General features: G+C 38.9%; 2 protein-coding genes across 4 annotated transcripts in view; one reads left to right on the top strand and one right to left on the bottom strand.

The window, feature by feature from the left end:
• clip1b (CAP-GLY domain containing linker protein 1b) overlaps positions 1-13,239 on the top strand; it is a 48,950-nt gene extending 35,711 nt beyond the window's left edge. For both annotated transcript variants that reach the window (XM_085414523.1, XM_085414524.1), the window contains 6 exons: positions 29-72; positions 7,661-7,766; positions 7,859-8,024; positions 8,113-8,165; positions 8,285-8,397; positions 9,019-13,239. In XM_085414523.1, coding sequence (XP_085270649.1) covers positions 29-72; positions 7,661-7,766; positions 7,859-8,024; positions 8,113-8,165; positions 8,285-8,397; positions 9,019-9,253 — 717 coding nt within the window. In that variant the 3' untranslated portion in view covers positions 9,254-13,239. The remainder of the gene's footprint in view (positions 1-28; positions 73-7,660; positions 7,767-7,858; positions 8,025-8,112; positions 8,166-8,284; positions 8,398-9,018) is intronic.
• Positions 13,240-14,214: 975 nt separating this feature from the next.
• Positions 14,215-23,042, bottom strand: bcl7a (BAF chromatin remodeling complex subunit BCL7A). 2 transcript variants are annotated; one of them, XM_085414526.1, is made up of 6 exons: positions 22,868-23,042; positions 19,517-19,598; positions 19,262-19,355; positions 18,178-18,327; positions 17,238-17,341; positions 14,215-17,030 (listed from the first exon to the last, which is right to left on the bottom strand). In XM_085414526.1, exons 1-6 carry the CDS (start codon positions 22,957-22,959, stop codon positions 16,956-16,958), a joined length of 597 nt encoding a protein of 198 aa, XP_085270652.1. In that variant the 5' UTR covers positions 22,960-23,042; the 3' UTR covers positions 14,215-16,955. The 2 variants fall into 2 exon arrangements, with proteins under 2 accessions (XP_085270652.1, XP_085270651.1); XM_085414525.1 differs by having other exon boundaries at positions 19,262-19,358; positions 22,868-23,039.
• Positions 23,043-23,817: the final 775 nt, after the last annotated feature.

Consider the following 23,817-nt stretch of genomic DNA (forward strand, 5'->3'; position numbering starts at 1 on the left):
TTTGTCTGTGTGTGTGTTTACGCCTCAGCACAACGAGGATCACAGCTGTCAGCAGCCAGACATGAAGACCAGGTTAGATACTATGAAATATGTTCTTCAAATTTTGAATGTTGATTTTCTGACTTTTTAATATATTTTCCTGTTTAGTTTTTAAACATTGAACATAGAATGTTATAGTGTTCGTCACTGTATCTCTCAGTAATTCCTCTGCTGATGCATCTAAAACTAATGTAACAACCTATAAAAGACTACAGCCAACATCAATAATGATGTCATATCTTTCATTTTTTAGCAAATAACCATTTAACTCATTTTTAAAAAGTGAAAAATTAGTTGTTTCCCAAAGATGAGGGGCAGCACCAAATTCCTCTATAACATAAATAATCATTAATTGATATGAATATGTATGAAAGTATGACTCATGCAACCCTACTTTAGTAGAGTTCAAGAATACAATGAACTCAATGTGAAAATGAACACACTTGGTCCCCTTTAACTCTTCAACTATAAACTAGCACAACACAGTAGCTATAACAACAAAGCAGCTAAACAAAGATACACACAAAGCCATCAAAACAACACTAAACAGCTTCTGAAGTCATTATCAGGAATGACCAGAAATAAAACCACAGTATTATAATGTTTTCGTTCCTTAAGTGCTGGTTGATTATTCAAATATTGACATTAGGAGATTGATTCCTTTGGAGATTTGGAGGGTAGCTTTAATGTGACGTGGTTCCTCTAATGGGACTCCCTTCTGTACTTACACACATCCCTCTGTTGACTGCTGGACTGTTTTTTCTTATCAGAGATGAGCCAGCGTTACATCTGTATTGTAGTCCTGGTAACAGAGCTGATGAAGAGCTAAAGTGTGAAACTTGGTGTGAAAGTCTGTAGATAAAAATCAAAATCTCTCTGGTGGTAATTTGCTGGTTTGTTGCTGAAGGTTTAATTAAAGACTGGGAAAAAAGAAGTATAATAAGAGATTGTAACCAAGTAACTTGCTGACTAACTGATTGTTGGCTCCAGCTTCCTACTCGGTCAACAGCTATGAGTGCAGGATTGATCTCTGATCATCAGGATATAAGAGGCTGTGTGACCAATGTCATTTTTGCACATCTGGATGTTTTCTTCAGAAAACAACTAGCTTTAAGAAGTTTTTATCAGAGTCAACTGGTAATTTTATACTTGCAGTTTTTATGTCCTGTTCACCACTTAAAATTGAGATTATTAGAGATTAGTTTTAAAAAGTGCTTCAAATAACTCCCCACATAACTGAGAGGAGAGGTTTTAAGATTACTCCTGAGGAGACAGACTTGCATCTAGAAAGACTTGATTGCTATCTATTTGAGAGACTCACTATGAACAAAGTCCTCTTCCAGTCATTATCTTTCATATTAATGTTCTGGTCAAACGACCAGGGGCAGCATAATGCTGGGATCCTTGGCACTGTGCCTCACAGCAAAAATGCCCTGGGTTTGAAATAACCACCCAGTTTGGCTGTCAAGTGGCGTATGGACGATCTACATGTGACTGCATGGGTTCTCTCCAGGTGCTCAGTACAAAAACATGCACATGAACTCGTCGTAAACGGCCCTAGGTGTGAAAGGTTGTCTATGTATCTGCATTAGTCCAGTGAGGAACCTGGTGATCTGTCCAGGGTGTAACATCCCTTTGGTCCCATGAAAACTAGGATAGGCTCCAACCAACCCTGAAGTGGATAAACCGTTAAGAAAATGGAAGGATTGTACAGCATAGAGTATAAAAAATAAATAAATGGACAAAGATATGACTATTACAAAAGCAGAAGAGCAACCTCTGAATCTTTCAAATCATAAGACATAAGGGCACTCTTTGTTTAAATAAAAAAAGAAACTCAACTGAATATCTTTGGATATTAGACTTATAGTCAGGTAAACCAAGCAATATAAATATGTCACTTTGGGATTTAGTTCCAGGCCACGTTGCATTAGTACTGTGTTTTTTTCTTTTAGTATTCCCAGATTTGCTCTTAGTTGGATAACATTTGATTTTTTTTAAATGTAATTTTAGTTCCTTCATCTATTTACTGTGACGCTGTTTGGTCTTATTTTAAGCCTTGTCTAAGTCTTGAAACAAAAGAAGCTGTGAATATCACTTCTGTGGCCCTGTGCCAGTCATAAACAGAAACACTGTGTTTTTAGTGATCAGGATATTAAAACATCCCACCACTTATGGAGACCAGTGACTTAAGTTCCGAGTGAAAGGCACAGTCTAACATCAAAGACAAATATGTGGTGTAAGATCAGAGTGAGGAGCAGAGTGAAGTGAAGTCAAAAAGATGTAAGATGAACTGGCAGCTCTGCAGTTTTGGCTCGAGGGGAATGGCAAGGTTGCATACAATTAGAGCAGAAATAATAGATGTGGCGGGAGAGAGTGTTTTAAAGTAAACATTAAGAGACATGAGAGATGATTCAGTGAAACAAACTGCTCTCCTTCTCTTTGGTTTGTCAAGACTGCTGGAACGGATATGTTGCCGGAGTGTCAGCTGGTTGCTACTATTCTGTTGTAAGTGTTTTTTGGCAATCGGTGATAAAATCTGCTAAAATACAGCTAAGATGATTATTCAGGTGCTACAGCTTTCAGACTCTGAAAGCCCCAGTTTATATGGGAAATATTAAAGTTCATGACAGCACGATTACTACACTTGTTCGGAGGGGTTGCCAGAAGAAAGCTTCTCTCTATAAAGAGAGCTTTGCAAAGTTGCATATGAACAAACTGCAAAACTTCTGGAACAATGTCCTTTGGACAAATGTGAGCATAGTCAAGCCAAGTCAAGTCATTTTTATCTATATGTCACATTTTTCAAACAACAGAAGTTGAACCAGTGCTTTACTGATAGACTTATTTGCCAGGGCTCCAAGTACTAAGTTCTAAAACTGGTAAAAACAATTACAAAACACAGACCTCACAGGGCAACATGACAAGGATGATAACTCATTTCCAACAATGGTAAAACAATGATTCAGGATTCAGAAGACTTTATTTATCCCCAAGGGGCAATTAAGAGACTGACCTTGCCGACCGTACATACAATACACAAACATCACATTGGGGAGACAGGTCAGGCTAGGTAGCTGGCCGGTCAGCTGCACGAGCAGCAACCCGGAACCGGACAACAATGGAAAATGCACAACATGAGGAAAGACGAGGAGAAAAAAAGAACTCCCCCCAGACTGAGCTCCAACAGGGAGATCAGTTTGAGAACAGAAAAAACACCTCAGCACATGAATCATCACATCTCACAACATGGAAGACATAAGCTTTGAAGGCGTATGGAGGGGGTGGGGGGTGAATGTAGGTCTGTGTCAGTGTACATGTGTATATGTGCGTCGGTGTGTTTGTGTTCCGTGTTCAACCGAGAGAAAGTGTCCCTTCACCTGGTTAAGCAAAAGTCAACAATCTTCGGTCGATGCGGGTGAGGAGGGAGAGAGTCATAACAAACAGTCTTATTATCTAGGGAGAATTGTTATGAGCATCCAGCTGGCGCCAGGGGGGCCACATGAGATGAAGATGGTAGTTGTTTTGGTTAGTGCGAACAAACTGCTTCCAATTTTACAGTTGGTCTAATGTCCGTCACTGGCCACCAGGTCTCTCAATTCCCGTTGTTCTTCTTCAAGATGTTATCCATATTACGTTTAAAAAAAAAAAAAAAAAAAAAACACAGTCTGAGTACTCACAGCCCTGCCCATCGTCTATCATGTCGGCAACCCTTGTGGTATTTTGAACAGCTGTAGTTGCTTCTTATTCTTCGATAAGCCAGGTCCAAGCCAGCTCCAATCAGCTAGAACTCTGTTACCGTAGTTCCAAATTGGTAGATGTCATTCAAAGTCCTCCATCGAGAGTGTCGCCAGACACACGACGCAACTGACCATCGAGTATCCGGCAGCAAACGTCTCTGCAGGACAATCGGGCTCTCCCAAGCCCAGGAGGGTGTCAATTCCGTTAAGGGACCAGTTGATCAAATCCATAATTCTTCTTTATGTTTTTAGAGAACAAGTCTGGGAGACTCTCTTAGGGTTAGAGAATAAGCAAGACTATACGAAAGACATGAGAAGCCAAGCAGGAAAGATAAGGGAGAAGGAGAAAGTGCGACCGCCTCCGTCAAGCGACTGAGATGTGTCAGTAAAAGCATGAATATAAAAAAAAAAAAAACATTTATTCCAAATAGTCAAGAACAAAATTTAATGGTAGCTCTAAATAATTTTGGACTAGCATACTATCATGTGATGACACTAATAAATATTCTGCTATAAAAGGGGTCTTGTCACAATTTCAGAAAGAGAGCCATTTAAAGAAATGAGTTTATTCCTTGCCTTGGATTAATACTGAGTGTAAACAGCTTATGAGACTCAGAGACCAGTTACTTAAAAAATTGTTACAATCTGGATTAAATACCGATCGATTAAGTTTTATATCAGAATCAGAATCAGAATACTTTATTGATCCCTGGGGGAAATTATTTTTTGTTACAGTGCTCCATTTTAAACCAACATTAAGACAAGACAGACAATACGCTAACTAAGAATAGTACAATATATACATATATATACATACATACATACATAAGTCACTTATAAATAAATATTTGGAAAAGAAACATGTGTAGTTGTAGCAGCAAACAGTGTGTTAAGTGGATGCGTTGTACAGGGAGATGGCCACAGGCAGGAATGATTTCCTGTGTCGTTCAGTGGTGCTTTTCGGTAATCTCAGTCTCTCACTGAACGAGCTCCTGTGACTGACCAACATGTCATGGAGTGGGTGGGAGGTGTTATCCAACATTGTCTTTATCTTGGACAGCATCCGCCTCTCCGACACCACCTTGAGGGAGTCCAGCTCCATCCCCACAACATTGCTGGCCTTACGGATCAGTTTATTAAGTCTGTTGGCATCTGCGACCCTCAGCCTGCTCCCCCAGCATGCAACAGCATCTGCAAGGATTAAAGTCACACAAACTTTGAGAATTGCAAAAGCAAATTTTTTCATGACTAATTAATAGTGCCAAAGGAAATTGTAAGCTAATTTGGGAAAATATTAACAAACAGTAAGCATAATGCTGATAAAGACCTTGAACTTAAATTTGCCAGTGAACTGGTATCCGAGCCTCTCAGCCTCGCTACTAAATTAAATGATTTTTTTCCTTTCCATTTCCAAGTACCATTAATGAAATTGCACAATTGTTTTCTAATTCTTGTGACCTTCAACAAAATATTGGGAATACCGACACCAAAGAGGATGTTTCTTCTCAAGATTCAAAGTTCAATATTCAGAAAATGAAGTAGAAAATATAATCTCTAAATTAAGAAGTTCTAAAGCAAGGGATGAGTTTGGATTTGATACCAATTTCTTGAAGCATTATAAATCTTATCTTTTGGTGCCTGTGACCAATCTTATTAATTTATCAATCACGCAGGCAGTTGTTCCTCTGAGTTAGAAGGTGGCAAAAGTTACACCAATTTAGAAATCGGGTGATAAATCAGACCCTGCTAATTATCAACCTATTAGCATACTCCCTATCTTTTCAAAGATTGCAGAAAAGTGGGTTGCTAATTCTATCATGGAACATGTTAATGACTCCAATTAGTTGTGCAACGGATCAAATATCTCATGGTTCGGATCGGATTACGGTTTTAAGTCACGGATCGGATAAATTTTCGGATCAGCGAAAATAGGAAAAAAAAGACAAAAATTTCATTCCACGCACTTATATAAAAATAAATTAGGGTGCAATATGGACATTATGGACAGTGCTGGGCATCCTCTGCACACGGCCATAAACAGCCAGAGGAGTCTGTTCAGTGAGAGGTTGCTTCTCCCAAAGTCAAGGACGAGCATACTTAAAAAGTCCTTTGTCCCACACGCCATCAAACTGTTTAACTCCTCGCTGGAGGGGAGAGGGAGGGGGAACGGGGACAAAGGAGGGGGGAACAAGTAAGCTGTAGTGCCTTTTCCCTGTGCAATAATTTTTGTTAATATCCAATGGTGTAATAGACTCACAAAACTTGAAATGTGCCGTTCCCTTGTATTCTTATTCCTATTTATTCTATTTATCCCTTTTGTATTCTCTATATTTATATATGTGTATATGTGGTATATTTCTGCTCACTGTGCTACTGGAAACTGAATTTCCCAGAGGAACCCATGGGATTAATAAAGTTTCATCTAATCTAATCTAATCTATTGGGCAGTACAGGGCTTTGTATCTACCACTCCGCTGTGATATAATGAGCGGTCACCGCCACGTGGCTTTCCGTTGCCCTGGAGTTCCACCCATTTGTAGTTAGGGCAACAGAAGATGCCTGGGATAGTTCAGCTGTAACTTTTCCTGCTCATACGTGCTTGGAACGATCTTGTCACTGAAGTGGACGCGCAACGAGATATCATAGCGTGGCTCAAGCATGTTCATCATAGTTTACCATCATCATCAACTTTATTTATAAAGCACTTTAAAACAACCACAGCTGACACAAAGTGCTGTACATTGGAACTGTAAAATAAAATTACATGAGATATAAATAAAAACAAATAAAAGAAGAGTGAAATCATTAATTAAATAACTACTTCAATTAAAAGAGAAACTAAGTCTCACTGAGGTTAAAAGCCAAGGAATAAAAGTGGGTTTTAAGACGTGATTTAAAAGTGGACAGTGAAGGGGCCTCTCTAACGTGCATGGGCAAATTATTCCATAATTTTGGAGCCACAATAGAGAAGGCCCTGTCCCCTCTGAGCTTCCTCCTGGATCTCGGTACCTCCAGGAGCAGCTGGTCAGCTGACCTGAGAGACCGACAGGGTATGTGGGGATGAAGAAGCTCAGAGAGGTAAGGCGGGGCAAGACTGTGAAGGCATTTAAAAACAAACATAAGAATTTTAAAATTAACTCTAAAAGACACAGGCAGCCAGTGCAGAGAGGCTAGCACGGGGGTTATATGCTCTTTTTCGAGTTCCTGTTAGGAGTCGTGCAGCCGCATTTTGAACCAGCTGCAGAACCCCTTGTGCAAAACCCCTTGTTTTGCACAACGGAATACGGCCTCCCGTCTGCAGCTAAACACCCCAATAGTTTTTGTAATAGCTGTAGCCCAGTCGGATTGGGCAGCAAAGGCCTGCTTAAATGCCGCAAACTCCTCTGCTCCTCCACTTGGACCGCTAGCGGTGGCCATAAATATCGCTTGACAGACTGACCACCATACACATATTTTCTTTTCTTCTTTTTCGAATCTTCGGATCACGTGCGTTCCAAACCGTGGAGTGGGATGGGTTCGGATTATGGATCAACCGTGATCCGTTGCACCACTAACTCCAATCCGGGTTTACACCCTATGCAATTTGGATTTCGCACTCTTCATTCAACTGAAACGTCTGTTTTTGTTGAGAGAGTGAAATCTTACTTAGACAAGAGCAGTTATGTTACAGCTGTTTTTCTTGATTTCAAGTGTGCATTTGACACTGTGAATCATCTTAAGCTCTTGTCTAGGCTGTCAACATTTAACATTAGTAATCACACCGTTAAATGGATACAGTCTTATCTATAAGATAGAAAACAATGCATGCAAATAAAGAATAGCAAGAAACTGGAAATAAAAAGTCCTTTCACTGTTTACTCCTTGTACACATTTTTCTGCAGAGAAATTGTCTCAAATGTGGAATCAGAGGGGGACACAAACTTCCAGAAATCCACTGGAGCCTTAATCTCAGACAAAGACCAGGAATTAGAAACTCTGAGGAATGAGGTACTCACGCTCAACTTATAGTATCTTGGACACGCTACATTTGTCCTGTGTAATGCCAAATATGTAAGGTATTTGTCTGTCTCTATCGGCAGATCACGGTGCTGCGAGGAGAAAATGCCGTGGCCAAGACCCTGCAGTCGGCCGTGGAAACGCTAGAGAGAGACAAAGCTCAGCTGCAGAGCCGCGTTCATAGTCTAGAGCAAAGGCTTATGGGAGCACAAGCCTCGGAGGAAGGAGACAAGGAACTCCCACCCTCTGGTGAGAAAATACCTCAGAAAATACCTGACAAGAGATACAAAAAAATAGTTTGTGTACTCTTTTTCTTGACTTTGACATACTTTTGCAGGTGATGCAGCTCTGGAGCAGCTGAGGGAAGAGAAGGAGTTTGCAGAGGGACAGGTAAGACTTGCTGCTAACAGAACTGATCTCATTCTCGGTTTCCAGTTAATGTTTGCACACGTTTGCACACATGACCCCAGCGTCCTTTAAGAGGAGATATGTGTGATTTTCTCCATCAGATCAACTTCCTGAATAGTGTGATTGTGGACCTGCAGCGGAAGAACGAGGAGCTGAAGATCAAATTGAAGAAGCTTGCTTTGTCTGAGTTCAATGGTAACGACGGGACTGATGGGTAAGAAATATACTGTTAAAAAAATGTAACTAATGAGCACAAACAAATCATCTAGAATTGATCAGCTAGACTAATTAACTAGTTTTTCAATCAAAAGTGCCAATCAATCTCTCTTGCTTGTGTAGGCAGTTTTCTGCTGTTCTCGCTTATTATAATTGAGCAAAGCTTTTAGTTCAGACAGACAATTGACAGAAGTTGCAACGCGCGTTTGCGCACATATAAAAGGCACTGTTTTTGTCCGCTAGAGTGACATTTCTTTGGAGGTGGAGGAACACCAGAGTAATTGCTTAAAGGAGCTTGCTTCTTTGACATCTTTAAGAGTTCTAAACAAATGCCTGTCCTCCTCCAGAAAATCTTATGTACGCAAACGCGTGTTGCAACTTCTTATCTGGTGCGCGTCTTTTATTTTGACAGCGAATGTGCACCTGCGGACCCCTGGTCATAACAATTAAAACCGCTCCTGGACCACCAGCGCACTTGACTCATCACATTGTTGTCTAACACTTTCAAGGAAAAAGACTAGGAAAACACTAGTGTAGTATACAATGATTTACATACAACATATTCAGATAAAAACCCATGGCCACAGCTTGTGTGTTTTCGCTTTTCTCTATAACGTAGGTTTGATGAAGGCATATCTAAGAGAGAGAAGAAGGCAACCCCGCGTCTCTTCTGTGACATCTGTGACTGCTTTGACCTCCACGACACAGAGGACTGCCCCACTCAGGCTCAGAGCCCCGACTCTGTACCTCACACCACCTACCATGGCAACCCTGCCGTTGAAAGGCCCTACTGTGATATCTGCGAGGCCTTCGGACATGCCACAGAGTCCTGCAATGATGATCAGACCTTCTAGAGGCTCCAGGTGTTTTATTCTCCTTCCCCTTCCTTTTGCTTCCTCGCCTTAAAAAGTTCAGTTACCACCGTTTCCTCTCCTGTTCTTTTTTCCCCACAGTCCAACCCAACATGTCTGAATATAGCCGCTGCAAATTTTTCCATAATGTATTTTTATACCGTATTTATGCATATCAGAAGTAGCCACTGTCCTGGTCTGAATCCTTTACTCTGCAGCTCCATTCTGTGTCATGAAGAATGCTCGTCCAAATACTGTATGCTGCTTTGGTGCAATATTGATGTTAATAACAAAAGGAATCCGTCCTCTGCACTTGTCATTTTTAATGTTTGTTTTGCATTTCAGTTTCTCTAAAATAACTTCGGCTGAATTTGTTGATGGTCAGCAAAGGGAAGCACAGTTGAATGAAGGGAAGATGAAGCACCTCTCCACTCTGTTTCACATAGCTCAGTGTGATGCTAGAAACCAATCACACTGATGCTGCCATAACTTTTTTTTATGTTTTAATGCAATATTTTGTAAAGCCCTTTTAATAAAAAAGGGAAAAATATTTTTGGGAAAAAGTAATTATAATAATAAAACTGAAAAAGTTGTAATGTTTTGGTGGACATATAGGTGAAACAAGAAAAAAAAAAATCCATGCACATCCTCACCACTATATGGGGCAGGTGCTGAAGAAATGCATAAATACAAAAAACGAATTAACAGCTGGCGTACTGCAGAACGCCAGCTTTATTTATTTATTGCATATTAATAGTGTGTAGCATACATGCTCTTCATCACACAGTGAAACAGTTCAGTGCCATCTTAAATCACCTGTGATTATACTGCCATCAGGTTACTTTGCCATCAGCAAGTATAAGCAAACTTTTAACGGGGCTCTCTTCATAATTAGATCCAATAAATATGATTAATATTAAATGGCCCAAAGCTCAAAGCACAACAACACATGAATCCTTGAAGAATACACAGAGATTTCAAAATGATCTAACATGGTAATGCAAGGAATTGTGAAAAAGTAAGAATGTCCATTTCTGAAGTGTGTATGAGCTGGATTCATTTTTTTTCTTTTTTTCAATATTAAATCTTTGCCGTTAAGTTGCATATCATTCCTACTTTGACAAGGAAAAGCAGACAAATTTTCCTCAACACTTTGTTTCAAGTGCATATATTAAAATAGACATTTGGAATATTATTACTAAATTCTTATAATGGTAATTATCATAGTTAGTATTCTAAAAATACTGCATCACTGTAAAAAAAATTTTGTTCTCAGAATATTACAACTTTTTCAATAAATCATTTGGCTTTATTATTTAAAATGTTATACAGACATTTTTAATGAGGGGATTTCTTTTTTCTTAAATAATTTATTTTCATAATATTGCGTGTATTTTCAAAATGTTACGGCACGTTGTGTTTACTTTAGCAAATTAATATTATATTATAATAGTAAGATATTTTTTCTTAACTTTATTCTCATATTCTCACACGACCCCTTATTCTCAAAACATGATCACTTTATCATAAAATATTATGATAAAAGTGATCATAAAATAATATTATTTCTTGTAATATTTCATATTTTTTCTTAAATTTGTCACAGATTTCCAATTAAAATAGTTCAGTTTAATATTTAAAATAATTTTGACTTAATTTGTTTAAACAGATTTAGCAACCTAAGTTCTAGTAGTAACCTAAATGCTGACAATGTAAATATTTTCTGATATGGATATAGTTCAATCTTGACCTTGGAAATGGTACTTTCCAAAAAATAATAATTTCAGGCCCTTTTTTCAAAGCATGGGTTTACCTTCACACGTACTTTTTTCAGTATAAAGTTTCATTGCTTAACTAAATAACACAATTCTGTCTGTTTAGTAACTGCTGAGCTTTTCATTATAATCTCACATTGTTCTTATTTCTAAGAGATTTTTAAGGACCATTTCCTGAGATGCCTAAAAGTTTACAATTTAAAAGTTGCCTGCAATATTGTGACGAATGGGGAACTTAATCAAAAGCTACTAAACAGATCTCATGGTTGGGTTTCAACAGCTTTTTCAACATCAGGAATAAACACATTTTCCTGTTTAGTCTCCCACAGGTTGATATGTTTCAAACGATGCAGTAGAAAGTTACTGAAGGTTAATAATGAAGTTGCATTTTGTTATTTATTGTATGATCTTTTATTAGCCAGTGACACCCTTAAGGGAAAATAAGCTAGCACTGATTGAAGGTGTATAGTCAGTGCTAGGACTACTGTAGTATAGGTGGGCTTTTGAAATGCATCTGCCTAATGTTACAGGAAACTGCCCAAATGAAACTCCAGAAGCCTCTACTAACTTTGATAGCTTTGCACTATCCACTTTAAAGATTCAATAAATGTACGTTTTCTTCTCAAAGTATTTAAAAGCTATTTTTTCAAGGAGGACGGTGCCGATCATTGAGCACTAACTTTCATGCCGACCTCTTTAAAGGTACTTTTTGCAATCTTCCTCTCCGGCATTTAAGGAAAACTTGCAGCGCCAAGGTGTGCAGGGTTTGATCAGCAGGTGTGTTGAAAATAAGAATGTGCTCGTAGTTATTTGCTTGGTTAAATGTAGGTTACACTGGGTACCCCTACAAATAGCATTTTTAAGCAGGGGACCAGGGATTTGAGTCTGCTTTCCTGTCTATTCTCTATACTGTACTAATAGGCTGAAAATGCCCAAAATAGAGTTGTACGTTACACTGACTTGCTACACCACCTTGTTGTGGAAATTGGTATTACACATAGTGTAGTCCAGCCCTGCTTAAACTTTAGTTCTCTCTTTTTCTCTATTTCGTGAAGAATGATTTCAAAAAAGGAATTTGCAACAAGTACCTTTAAAGCAAAAGTTTGACATTTTAGTAATTCTGCTTTTTCGCTTTGAGAGTTTAATGACACTGACTACTAAAGTCTATTCCAGTTGTATTGTGACTGTTAAAAGTCACAATACAACTGGACTTTACTTTGTCAAATGAACATACATCATTATTTAAAGTTACCTTATGAAAGCCACCTTATTATACACTAAAAACATTTACTGTGAACATAGTTACCACACAGCATGTGTAACTCCTGTATAACCTGGTTTCTTACAAAATAATGATAACCTCAAAATACATCATTAAAGCACACGTTAGCACATATATAGAAATTAAAGGTAATCCTAACATCTGGTGGATTTTGTAATTATAAGCACAATAAACAAAGAAACAGCAGTGATATGGTACTGAATGGATTTCAATGGATTTCTAAAGTGCAGTCAGCTTAAAGCTACACCAGGTTAGCTTAGCACATATTGAAGAAATATTGGGAAGCATTATAAATAATGTGTTGAAAATAAAACAAATTGCCTTTTTTTTTCTTTTTCTTTTTTTTTTTTTTTTTACATTTTTGTACTATTTAAAGCAACATGATCATATAACTGTTTGTGAGCTTTAGAGGTGCTACTACAAGAATATTAGCTGTCAGAAAGCGACTAAGTGAATTACCTTAATTGCCAAACTATTTCTTTAAATTAACCCTGTATAGCAGTTTTTATTTGATATATCTTATACTAAAGCACAATTTTGGATCATATTGAATCTTCCAGTGTAACAGTGTATAATACATGACTAACCACTGACCCTAGTTTTTGTAAATACTAATCAGAAGTTTCCTTCTGCTAAATGTGTACAAAGTGCCATGGAACAAAAAGATAGCTTTTATGTGTACATCTTATTTTTTTTGCCCTGTTGACAAGGCTGACATTCTATAAGGAGGTTTTCACTCAAGGGGAAAATTATTTGTATAGACTTTAAAACATTGTTATAAGTGATGCGTCTAATTATTGGTGTAATGTTTTATATGTAACAATTTCAGGCACCATCTATAAATGGTTTCAAACCATTTTACAGATGTTAATGTGGTGGAAAATGTCACTGTTTTCTATGTGCTGTATACTCCTGAACAGAACAATACAAATGCTAAGAAAAGAAAAGCTGCTCTCGTCCTTTCTTTCCTCTTTACCGGTCAGCCACTGCTCGTCCCAGATGCACTTTTTTCACATTTCAATAGTTGTCTGACAAGAAAAATAAGGAAAGTATATACATAAAAACATCTCCATTGTGAAATTGATATACTTATTTTCCTGTTGTTTTGGTTACATTAATAGAAATATAAATCAACCAGGGCTTCAGTACCTCAGATATTGTGGGAGTGCATGAAAAAAGGAGAAATTTGGAACTTGGCAGTGTAATTCACACATGAAAAAGACGTGGCAATCATGTAAAGTAAAACCGCTAAAACCACTCTAAAACGTGCATGTAACTTTTGGCTAAAAGAAATTCAGGCAGTGTGTACGTGCATTAAACCTACATTCTATCTGAAGACCACCAGATGGTGGTAATTGTGGTTGCATAAATGTTTTGCTAACGGCTGAAGTTTGGTTTTTCTCTTTCTTGTTTGATAACCCAGTTTTGCTTTCTTGATTATAGATATGACTCAGTCTTCATTAGCAGTCAACTTAATAAAATTAATTAGCTGTACTGTAAGAGTTGAGCACTGTTCTGTAAGAACTGAATGGACTAAAGCATTTGTCAAAGTGGCATCTAAGCCTCCACTATTTTTTTTTAATTATTCAGGTAACTTAATGATTACATTAAGTAGAAGTAAAAATTGTGAATGGAAAACTGTTCATTTGAGGCTTCCAAGGGCCCCTCCTGGTATTGGGGCCTTGGGCAGTCAGTCCTACTATTAATATTTTCATGTCTTTGTTCCACTGTAACAAAGGTATGAAAAAAAAGTGTGTCTGAATATGTAGCTTTCACATACTGGCAAAAGCAAGCTGAAACAAGCCACTCAAAAGCAAAAAGCATACTTTGATAAGGCTGCTATTTCAGATGTCCTCATGATTCGTGCCCTTTTTCTTCTCAACAAACACTGAACATCAACACCCAGAAAATTTTGTGACTTTTATTAAGAAAACAAAACCATTGGACATGATAAAAACCAAGCACTACTGATGGAATAAATAAGTCAAACCAAACCATAAATCTGTACAAGATCTAAAGAAAAACAATATGGTCCCAAGAAAAAAAAAAACCCCAAAACATACAAGATCTTATATCTCACAGCTCTTTTTTTCCATTTTTCTTTTTTTACAGTTATGAGCAAACTATAAGCAATTGGCTCGATCAGATGAAAGCTACAACATAAGTGAGATTTTTTTTCTTAAACTGAGTGTACATAATGCTGTTTATAACTGTTAATGTCAATACAATAGCATTTTAAGTTCCAGCGCTGCTGGACTGGGAATGAGGTATATGCTAATCCGTCCTCTATACCAAGACATTTTTTTTTAAATTTCTTTTCTCTCCATCCATGTGAATGCTGATTTGCTGAAATCTGATCAAGTAATTCTGCATCATAAAGCCCCTGTTATGTTATGAAATCATTGATTTGTGGTGAGTCAATTCATTTCAATCCAAATTGACAAGGAAATCTCAATTAATGAAAGTAAATCTTAGATGTGTGAGGTTGTACATTAGAGGTCACAGGCCTGAATCCACACAACAAAGTTCAAGTAAATTGCACAACTTTGCACAAAACCAAGAGCTTGATGCCACATGTGTATGGATTCAGCCAACAGACAGCACCTTGAAGGAGGATTAGAACCAATGTTTGAGCTAAAAGACTTTAGTAGGTCATAGAGAAGTAGTGATACACAGAAGACTTACACAGAGGAGAAGTGATTAAATGGTGGAGCAGGTGGGAAAACCGGTCCAGGAAATTGGTCAATTTCTACTTAAAGGTGCTAAAAGAAAAACAAACAAACACCTGAAGTAGACAAAGACCAACAACTGGTGTTCTGACTGAAGTTTACAAATTGCAACATTTTCACAAGACAAAACTAAATTAACTTCTGGGTAGTGTTCAAATTCCAGTCTCCAACTGTGTAAAGGAATAACACGCCAATTTGCTTCCTTGCAGAGAGTTTTATGATAATGCGATATAACGCGATTACATGGCAGGAGACAGTTAGACACTTTCTTATGTGCCAAGAAGTAATGAGGGACTTCGTCTCTTTCTTCGTCTCATTCTAGTATAAAAGTAAAAATAATAATTGTAAATAAATAATAAATAGCATGTTAACATGTAAGCTAGTTTCACCTACTAACATCTCCAAAGCTTTTGGACAAAAACAACAACAAAAAAAAAAACAAATCTAAAACTTAAGTCGTGTCATTCACAGGGAGTTATGCGCCAGACTGTCTTTGACAGAAGCTGTGACCCCCTAGAGAAAAATTCACAAAAGTAAAATAACCAAAATCAAATACTATTTCTGCTAGGCTAGCTTCTCCCTCTGCCACTTCCTGTCCCGTCCTACTTTGGGCGACACCCATCAAGGAAATTTAACCTGGTGGATTTGTGTGTTGCTGCAACATTACAGGTGTTCCTAGTTCTTATTTGACTGATTTTAGACCAACCCAGGCCAGCCATTTCCCTTTTCCAGCTTTTATACCAAGCTAAGCTAACTAATACCTGGCTGTGACAATGCCATATTTTTTGTTTGACTCTCTGCAAGAAAGCAAATATTTCCCAAAATGTTCATCTATTCTTTTTAAATGAAAAACAGTTGTAGGTAAAAAATAAATATCGGCTAAAACTATTTAGTGATAATTGTAAGGCAAAAAACAAAACAAAACATGGCACCAAAATTGTAATTCAAAACCTGCTTGACCTAAAACGTGTATTTAATCATAGCAACTCAAGGCACACCTCCAGGACCTACGCTAGCTATGCCTGTTTTTACTACTTAACCAAGAGTGTATCTCAACCAGTACCGTTGTCATATTCTTCCTCTACGAACCATAAACAAACTCTCTTTGAAAGCAAAAAAAACAAAAACATATGTCAATGGTGAACTTTTCATGGATAGAGAAAAAAGACATCCACTACAGCAGCAAATCTATCTGTGATCGATTGTGACATACCATAACAGTGCATTGACCCTCCTGAGAAAAAAACCCTAAACACTTCCTAAACAAATATAGAACATTAGTCTAACAGGAGGCGCATCGGGAGGATTGAAGTGACGTGGTCCTAGGGTGGAGGTTCCCCCCGCAGCCGCTGATCTGAGACCAGGCTAGCCTCTTCAGTTATCCTGAGCTAAACCCTTAGCAGTGAAACGTTTAAAAAATGGTCTCAGAGCAGTGTCTGCGATTGACCTCATCCTAATCCCAGTGTTAACTCTTTTAGTCACAGAAGCAGGTCAGTGTTTGTCATCTGGCCTGGTGGTGGCTTGGCTGACAGCGCTGCCCCTGTTCACAGAGGGGGTTGCAGCCCAGGTTCGGCGTGTCTCTTGGCATTAGTGAAAAGTGTGGAGGACTGGAAGGAAGCACGGAGGGGGACCAGTGAACAGAGGTAATATCCATTCTCCCTCTGTGACAGGGGAGTGTCAGGAGCAAAGATGACAAACTGGAGGGGAAGCAGCCATTAGGGTGAAAGTGAGAGAGGAAGGGTGGGAGACGTCCATTATCCCTTTTAGTTTAGGTAGAGAGGAGAAGGTGAGGGAAGAAAAACAGGAGTGAGAGGAGAGCCAGTATGTCCATTAGCCCTAAATTATCTAGAGTTAATGGAGGAAGGACAAAGGGAAAGAGACAGGAGGCTGAAGAAGAGTAATGACTCAGCCCCAAACATTTAACTCTCCTCAAAGTCCTGAGATGAGGACTCCAGTTTGCTTTTCTTGCTGGGCGGGGCTTCATCCTCTAGGTCCTACAGGCAAGAAGAAAAGAAAATATTGAGGATTTTTCTGGACTAATAAATAGTAATATGATAGACTGTATATAAAGGATATCTTCTGGGTCTGAGAAGCGAAGTAAAGTGGATGTACTTTCTTCTTCTTTCAGCTGCTCCCTCTAGGGGTTACAACAGCAGATCATATGACACCGATTCAAATTTTATAGACAGATGTGTTCATACCTGAGTGGCTTTGCTGTCTGAAGAGTCCTTCTCCCCTGAGGACAGGCTGTCTCTCTTGGCACTTTGTGCTCTCTCTGAGGTCTCTGATGAAGGGATGCTCTTACCTGGAGATTGTTAAGACAATGATAGATCAGCACAAGAGCACACATACCTGTTGAATTGTCTTATACTTTATACTTTAATGACAGTGTGGTCACAGAGATGAACTGCCAAAAACACCCTCAAATTTATCTACAGTTTTCACTTTTGGAGTTACACCAATTCTTTTCAGTGTGTTTGGCATTTTTTCTTGAAGCTTATTTATGATCAATTCAGAAACAATTGGTTTGATTAATGTTATGGTTGCAAGACTATAGACGCACACTGACACACTCATTGGCCTGTTTACCTCATTCTAGGATTTATTTCTTGTAATGTTTTTACTTCTGTGGTCCATAATTGAATGGTGAATGTATTACACTATTCTTTGAAAAGTATAACATGTTTAATCTTTGCTTATTGTGCACTCAGTTCAAATTCGTGGTGCAATATTTCCAGGTTCAATCCCCCACAAGACTGCTGCTGTGAGGAGTACATTGAGATATGCAAAAATATAATATGTAAGTTAGAATGTGAATGTATGAGAGGGGGTTTTGGCATTAAGATGAATTGAGGGTGGCGGTAAAAGATGGTTGACGGTTAAAGTCCCGGGGGGAACAGCACGGCAGCTGCACTGTGTCTGTGGTCCCCGTATGAGTGTTTGACTATGTAGAAGCAGTCATTTTAATCTTCTCACAGTGTGATGCTATTTGTTCTGAGGATAAAAACAAAAACAGGAAGGGGCTCCTCACCCATCTGACAATGCAACTCCACCACCTGCTAGAGGAGCTTTGGATAAGACTGTCATTTAAAGTATGTGTGTCTGTCTGTTTATTTGGAAGTGTGTTTGCAAGTGCCTAACCCCTCTTGCTGTCTGGGCTCTGGTCAGTCTTGGCTTCACCATTGTCACGGTGTGATGTGGAGGTGGGCTCTGGGGCAGGGCTGGTGCTACAACTGTTTTCCTGTTTCACTGGGGACGAGTCAGCGATGGAGCTCTGGTTGCTGTTGTCATCTAGCAAAGACACAAATTGAAAGTATTGCACAGTCACTTTAAAGGCAAACAGATTTTGGTTTGCAGCATTAAGTGTCATGCTCATATTTTTTTTTATAAATACTTGATTCATAATCAAAAAAAATTAAATGAATGACTCCAAAGAGTATTAAAGGGTCTACGCTGTCAATTTTCACGCCATGATAATGCAACAGAAGAAAAAACAATATGCAAAGGAAAAACAGGGAACTTTAAAAAGGCAAGAAAAAAAATCCATCCATTCTCTTCCGCTTATCATTATCAGGGTGTAATCTCTGTGATAAAATCTAGCTAATTATTGTGTCATAGCACCACTGCTGTCTTTGGAAAAAAAAACCCCATAAAACTATTAAAAACACATCAATGAGCCACACAGACACACTGGGTGACATGCTTCTTCATTAGCATGAACACACACACTGTAGGTTTTGCAGGGAATGCTCACTGCAAAAACAAATCAACTTAATGTGTTACTCAAAAGTAGTCACTAACAAATCCACCATTTCCTCCAGTTTAGAAACCTTTGATTAAAAAAAAAGCACAGGGCCTGCCTGGTTTTCTTTTTGTTTTCTGTTTTTTTGCCTTGAGATGATAGGTGGCGTGTTCAGACCAAAGACTGGATAAAGGTTTGCCTGTTGTTACTCACGCAAGTATGGTTACTGGAATGTTTCAGCCAATGGAAGAACTTCCTTCCAAAAATGCCTGGAATACATTATCTCACTTTCCCAAGCTTGCCTGGAAGTCCTACAGCTTCACTTACTTTTCTCCTTTTTTTTGCCATTTTCTGTAAAGTGAAGCTGTATCATACAACTATAAATACATTTTATATTTTGGATTGTAGTGGCTGTGGGGAGACTCCACAGTTTATGACAGAATATCAGATGATAGGCTTTTGGAGCATGGCATAAACACCCACCATGCATGTCCATCATCCCTGGAGAAGAGCTGTTCTCTGGAGTCGTCACTTCTGAGCCATATTTCTCGTCTTTGCCCTTCTTCTTGTTCTTGTTCTTCTGAAGCAGGAGAATACGCGCAATGTTAGTTAGTAAAACTGGTTCCAACATGCAATAAAGTGACAGGAAGATGAACAAACACAGCCCGGAGCTTGGATAAATCAGTATACAGCTTTTGATGATTTTGATGATGGTGGTGGTGATGATAATGAACTCACATCATCTGATTTGGGCTCTGTAACTGGCACCCACTTGTAGATGCGAAGGGACGTGTCTCCAACAGTCACCCATTTCTTCTCCCTGTAAGGCACAGAAAAACCAAACTGACTCAAGGGCTCTGGGCCAGTGTGAAAGCAGTGTAGATATAACTGTAGCCACTCTATAAATGATGCTATAGGAATGTAAAATACAATAAAAAAAAAAAAAAGTATTGGATTAGTATAGCAGTTATGTTCTTAGAGTACAGAGTGTACCAACTGTTGTTGGTAAGGTACCACTGTTTCAATTAAGTAAACATGATCCTTGGGCGATCGTGGCTCAAGAGTTGGGAGTTCGCCTTGTAATCGGAAGGTTGCCGGTTCGAGCCCCGGCTTGGACAGTCTCGGTCGTTGTGTCCTTGGGCAAGACACTTCACCCGTTGCCTACTGGTGGTGGTCAGAGGGCCCGGTGGCGCCAGTGTCCAGCAGCCTCGCCTCTGTCAGTGCGCCCCAGGGTGGCTGTGGCTACAATGTAGCTTGCTATCGCCAGTGTGTGAATGTGTGTGTGAATGGGTGGATGACTGGATATGTAAAGCGCTTTGGGGTCCTTAGGGACTAGTAAAAGCGCTATATAAATACAGGCCATTTACCATTCTCCAGTGAATATTTGAATGTCTTAAACATTTCTGATAGTAACCTGAAGCTACAAAATAAGAAATCCTATGTTACCTGACATTTTGAACACCAAAGGTTAAAGCTTGCGATTGGTTTGCTTAGTCACTCGTATGCTGAACACTCGTATTCTCAGTTACTCATTTCTCTGGTCTTTAAAATGCAAAGGGGTAAAAAAGAAATAAATAATAATCACAACCTTGTTTTTTTACTGCCTTTTATCAGCTCACATTACTCGCTGTAACTTTCAGCCTCTCAGATCAGATACTTTGCCAGTATTCTCCTCCTCATACTATTGAAATTAATACTTTGGGATTGTTGATCTGACAAAACAAGCGATGAAGCAATAAGTTAGGCTCTAAAAATAGGCACAAAAAAGTACTATAAATAAGAATTGTGAAGTTGATACCAGGATTATTGGTGCCTTTTAAAAATGGCTTTGAAAATTAATGAAACAGTAAATTAGTTCATTATTATTTTAATTAATGCTGAGAAACTTTACATTTTAGTTGTAGTTTTGAGGGGGGGGGATGAAAAGAAAGAAAAAAACTCAAAAAACTCTAAGAGATTTAAGACCAATTCACAACATCAGTCACCTAAGGCACTTTGTACTGTATAGTAAAGATGCTACAATATTAGAAACTCCAACAATCAGACAATCGCTTATGAACAAACACTTGGTTACAGTAGAAGGAAAAACTCTCTTAATAGGAAGAAACCTCCAGCAGTGCCAGGCTCAGGGAGGGACGGCCGTCCGCCTTGACCGCTTGGGGTTGAAAGTGAAGAGCATAGAGAGAGAGAGATGACAAAAGACATACTATGGGAGAAAGAACCAGAGTTGAATATTCCCTAATGACTGAATACAGTCGGGCTGTATAAACACACAGAAAGTAAAAAGAGACGAATGTTGAAGAAACACTCAGTGCATCACGGGAAGCCCCCAGCAGCCTAAGCCAACTGCAGCATAACTAAGGGATGGTTCAGGGTCACCTGATCCAGTCCTAAATAGAAATTTTAAAGAAAAAAGAAAGGTTTTGAACTTTAAAATCTTAAAAGGAGAGAGAACTTATGGAAACTGAAGCCTCTGAATTCTACTGTCTAAAATTCTAGGAACCACAAATAAACCAGCAGCCTGAGAGTGAAGTGCTGTGGTAGGATAATAAGGTTCAGGGAGGTCTTTCAGAAATGACCGAGCCTGAATATCTTCTGTGTGGGGAGAACGATTTTCAGTTCAATTATGAATTTAACAGGGAACTCATATTAGCAATAAGCTAATATGGGAGAAATGTGGTCTGTTGAATCATTTTCTATGGATCCATTACTGATTAATCAATCGAAGGAGAGGTCAGTATTCTCTGTAATCCGACCAGTAACCCAATAATCTTGGGTAATTATAAAGTGAGAGGGGTAAACATCTTACTGGCTCTTCTTTTCCTCTAAACTAACAACCAGTAAGATGTTTTTATTGACTCTTTCAAAAATAACTCAATGCCGATTACTTAAAAATACTTCAATTCTGATTCTTCAGTTTGACCTTCCGATTTTTAACATCTTGTTGTGATTTTAGGTACTGAAACTTAAATTCTGGTCAATTTAAAAGTTGTAAAATTATACCAAAGTGATTATGCCAAAGTGAAGCGCTACAAACACGCGAGGGACACAATTTGGATTTTTTCACAAATGAACATATATGTGTGTGTGTGTGTGTGTGTATATATATATATATATATATATATATATATATATATATATGTATGTGTGTGTGTGTGTGTGTGTGTGTGTGTATATATATATATATATATATGTGTGTATATATATATATATATATATATATATATATATATATATATATATATATCTCAAACCGGTCTGTATTAACTAAAATGAGTTTCCCTGCCCTAAGTCATATTTAAGTTTAATTTCACAATATTAGTTACATCAGGGACATTATTAAACCACGAAAACTCTACGCCGACCTGGGAATTACATATAATGTATGTATATAAATTATTTTTAAAATAAATAAATAAATTTGGCCATTAAGTAAGCTTTCACACCTAAATTGTGTATACTATCATAACAAAAATCGGCGTATCGGAGCCTTCAAATGTGTATAAAAGGCTTTTTTCTTGTGTTAAACGTTAAGACTGAGTCACTACGTGTTCAGCCATGCACTACAGTAGCCTACTTCCCTCTCCCAACCCCCACCGTGCCTCAGTCTCTATCAGACCTAAAGGGCGACTCAAAGCGCTTAATTTAAAACTCCAGACGGACTAAACTGCTCCGACTCAAGAGCGCCGTCGTCAAATTGTTTCCAAGTCCGGACTTATTAGACGTTTCGATCCTAAAAACCGCCGCCTGTGCTACGAGCTCAACAGCGGGCAGCAATGGCTTCATGTGACTGCATCGAAATATGGCTTCTGGGTTCAACCCTTGCCGTTAAAATCAGTGGAAAAATACGCCGGCTACATGTAGTCTAAACGTGCTAGCCCGCCGATGGACGGGGTGGTGCACCGCACTAGTGCGCCCCGGTGCACCTGAGCTGCAAGTACATCTGCCGTGAAATCCACTTCAGAAAATGTCCTTTTCTTTCAATTTCATCCCTCGCTCTGTCTCGCTCCTTCCCTCTCCTCCCCCAACAAGCAAGCCTTTCTCGTGATAGATAACGAACCCTGCTTTTTTTTCTACTTTTCCTCTTACCATTTTCGTACTTTCTCAATAGCGGCCATAACCCTCTTGATGTCATCTTTCGCCCTGCTCCGGGTTTCAGCTCGGACCGACCTGCCCGACATTGCCGCGGTGGGTATAATATTTTTAAAGCTCGCCGGCAGCTCAGACACAATGCAAACAGTAGAGCGCACAGAGGAGCCAATTGCGCCTGCGCGGGTTGATAGAGCAGCGAGAGGAGGGGGGGGCGGAAGGCTGCAGCTGCACTCAGAAGAGCCGTCTCCCTGCTGAGCCAGGAGGAGAACAAAGAGGCTGCAAGCTGCCTGATGTTCTCTACTTCACTCCAGCCAGAAAACTTGACGCTAAAACTAGAGAGTGTGCGAGGAAAGGACGAAGAAGATTTCATATTTTTACTCTGTTTGATTCATTATTGTTTTTTAGTACTTTGCATAGACTGGCCTCGAGTAAGAGTATAAATGTCCCCCACGTCTTAACACAAGACTGAAAAACAACAGCAAAATTACACCACTTTCATTCTGGCAGGTTCTGTCCCATGTCTCTATTTGTCACTGTGCATCTCCTTCAAACATCTGACATTTCTTTGGAGTCATTATGTGTCTTTTGGCCTTGTTTTGTATCCGTCAGTCATTTTGAGCATGTCTCAGGAGCTTTGTGTTCTTTTCTGCTTGCCTCATGTTGTCATTTTGTGTCTTCTGTTCTGTCCTTGGTTTCATCTCTTTCTGTCACAGATTTTAAATCTCTTTATAGTTATATTGTGTCTCTGTGGAGTCTATTTGGATTTGTTTTGCATGTCTTTGATGTCACTTAATCATGACATCAACAACCCCTCTCACACACTCTTCACACTCCTGCCATCTGGAAAAAGGTACCGAAGCATTCGGGCACACACATCCAGACTGTGCAACAGCTTTTTTCCACAAGCCATCCGTCTCCTCAGCAAAAAGGGACTGGACTGATAAACG

Source organism: Rhamphochromis longiceps, linkage group LG7 (genome assembly GCF_057381845.1).
Source record: "Rhamphochromis longiceps isolate RC_006_pf linkage group LG7, R_longiceps_female_GT1.1, whole genome shotgun sequence".
In the NCBI taxonomy this organism is placed as follows: Eukaryota; Metazoa; Chordata; class Actinopteri; order Cichliformes; family Cichlidae; genus Rhamphochromis; species Rhamphochromis longiceps.

Excerpts from the sequence above, each read along its gene's own strand:
- bcl7a (XM_085414525.1), bottom strand. The coding sequence starts at position 22,959 with ATGTCGGGCAGGTCGGTCCGAGCTGAAACCCGGAGCAGGGCGAAAGAT. Across the intron at positions 19,599-22,867 it reads ATTGAGAAAGTACGAAAATG|GGAGAAGAAATGGGTGACTG; the intron begins GTAAGAGGAAAA and ends TGTGCCTTACAG. Across the intron at positions 17,031-17,237 it reads CAGACAGCAAAGCCACTCAG|GACCTAGAGGATGAAGCCCC; the intron begins GTATGAACACAT and ends TCTTGCCTGTAG.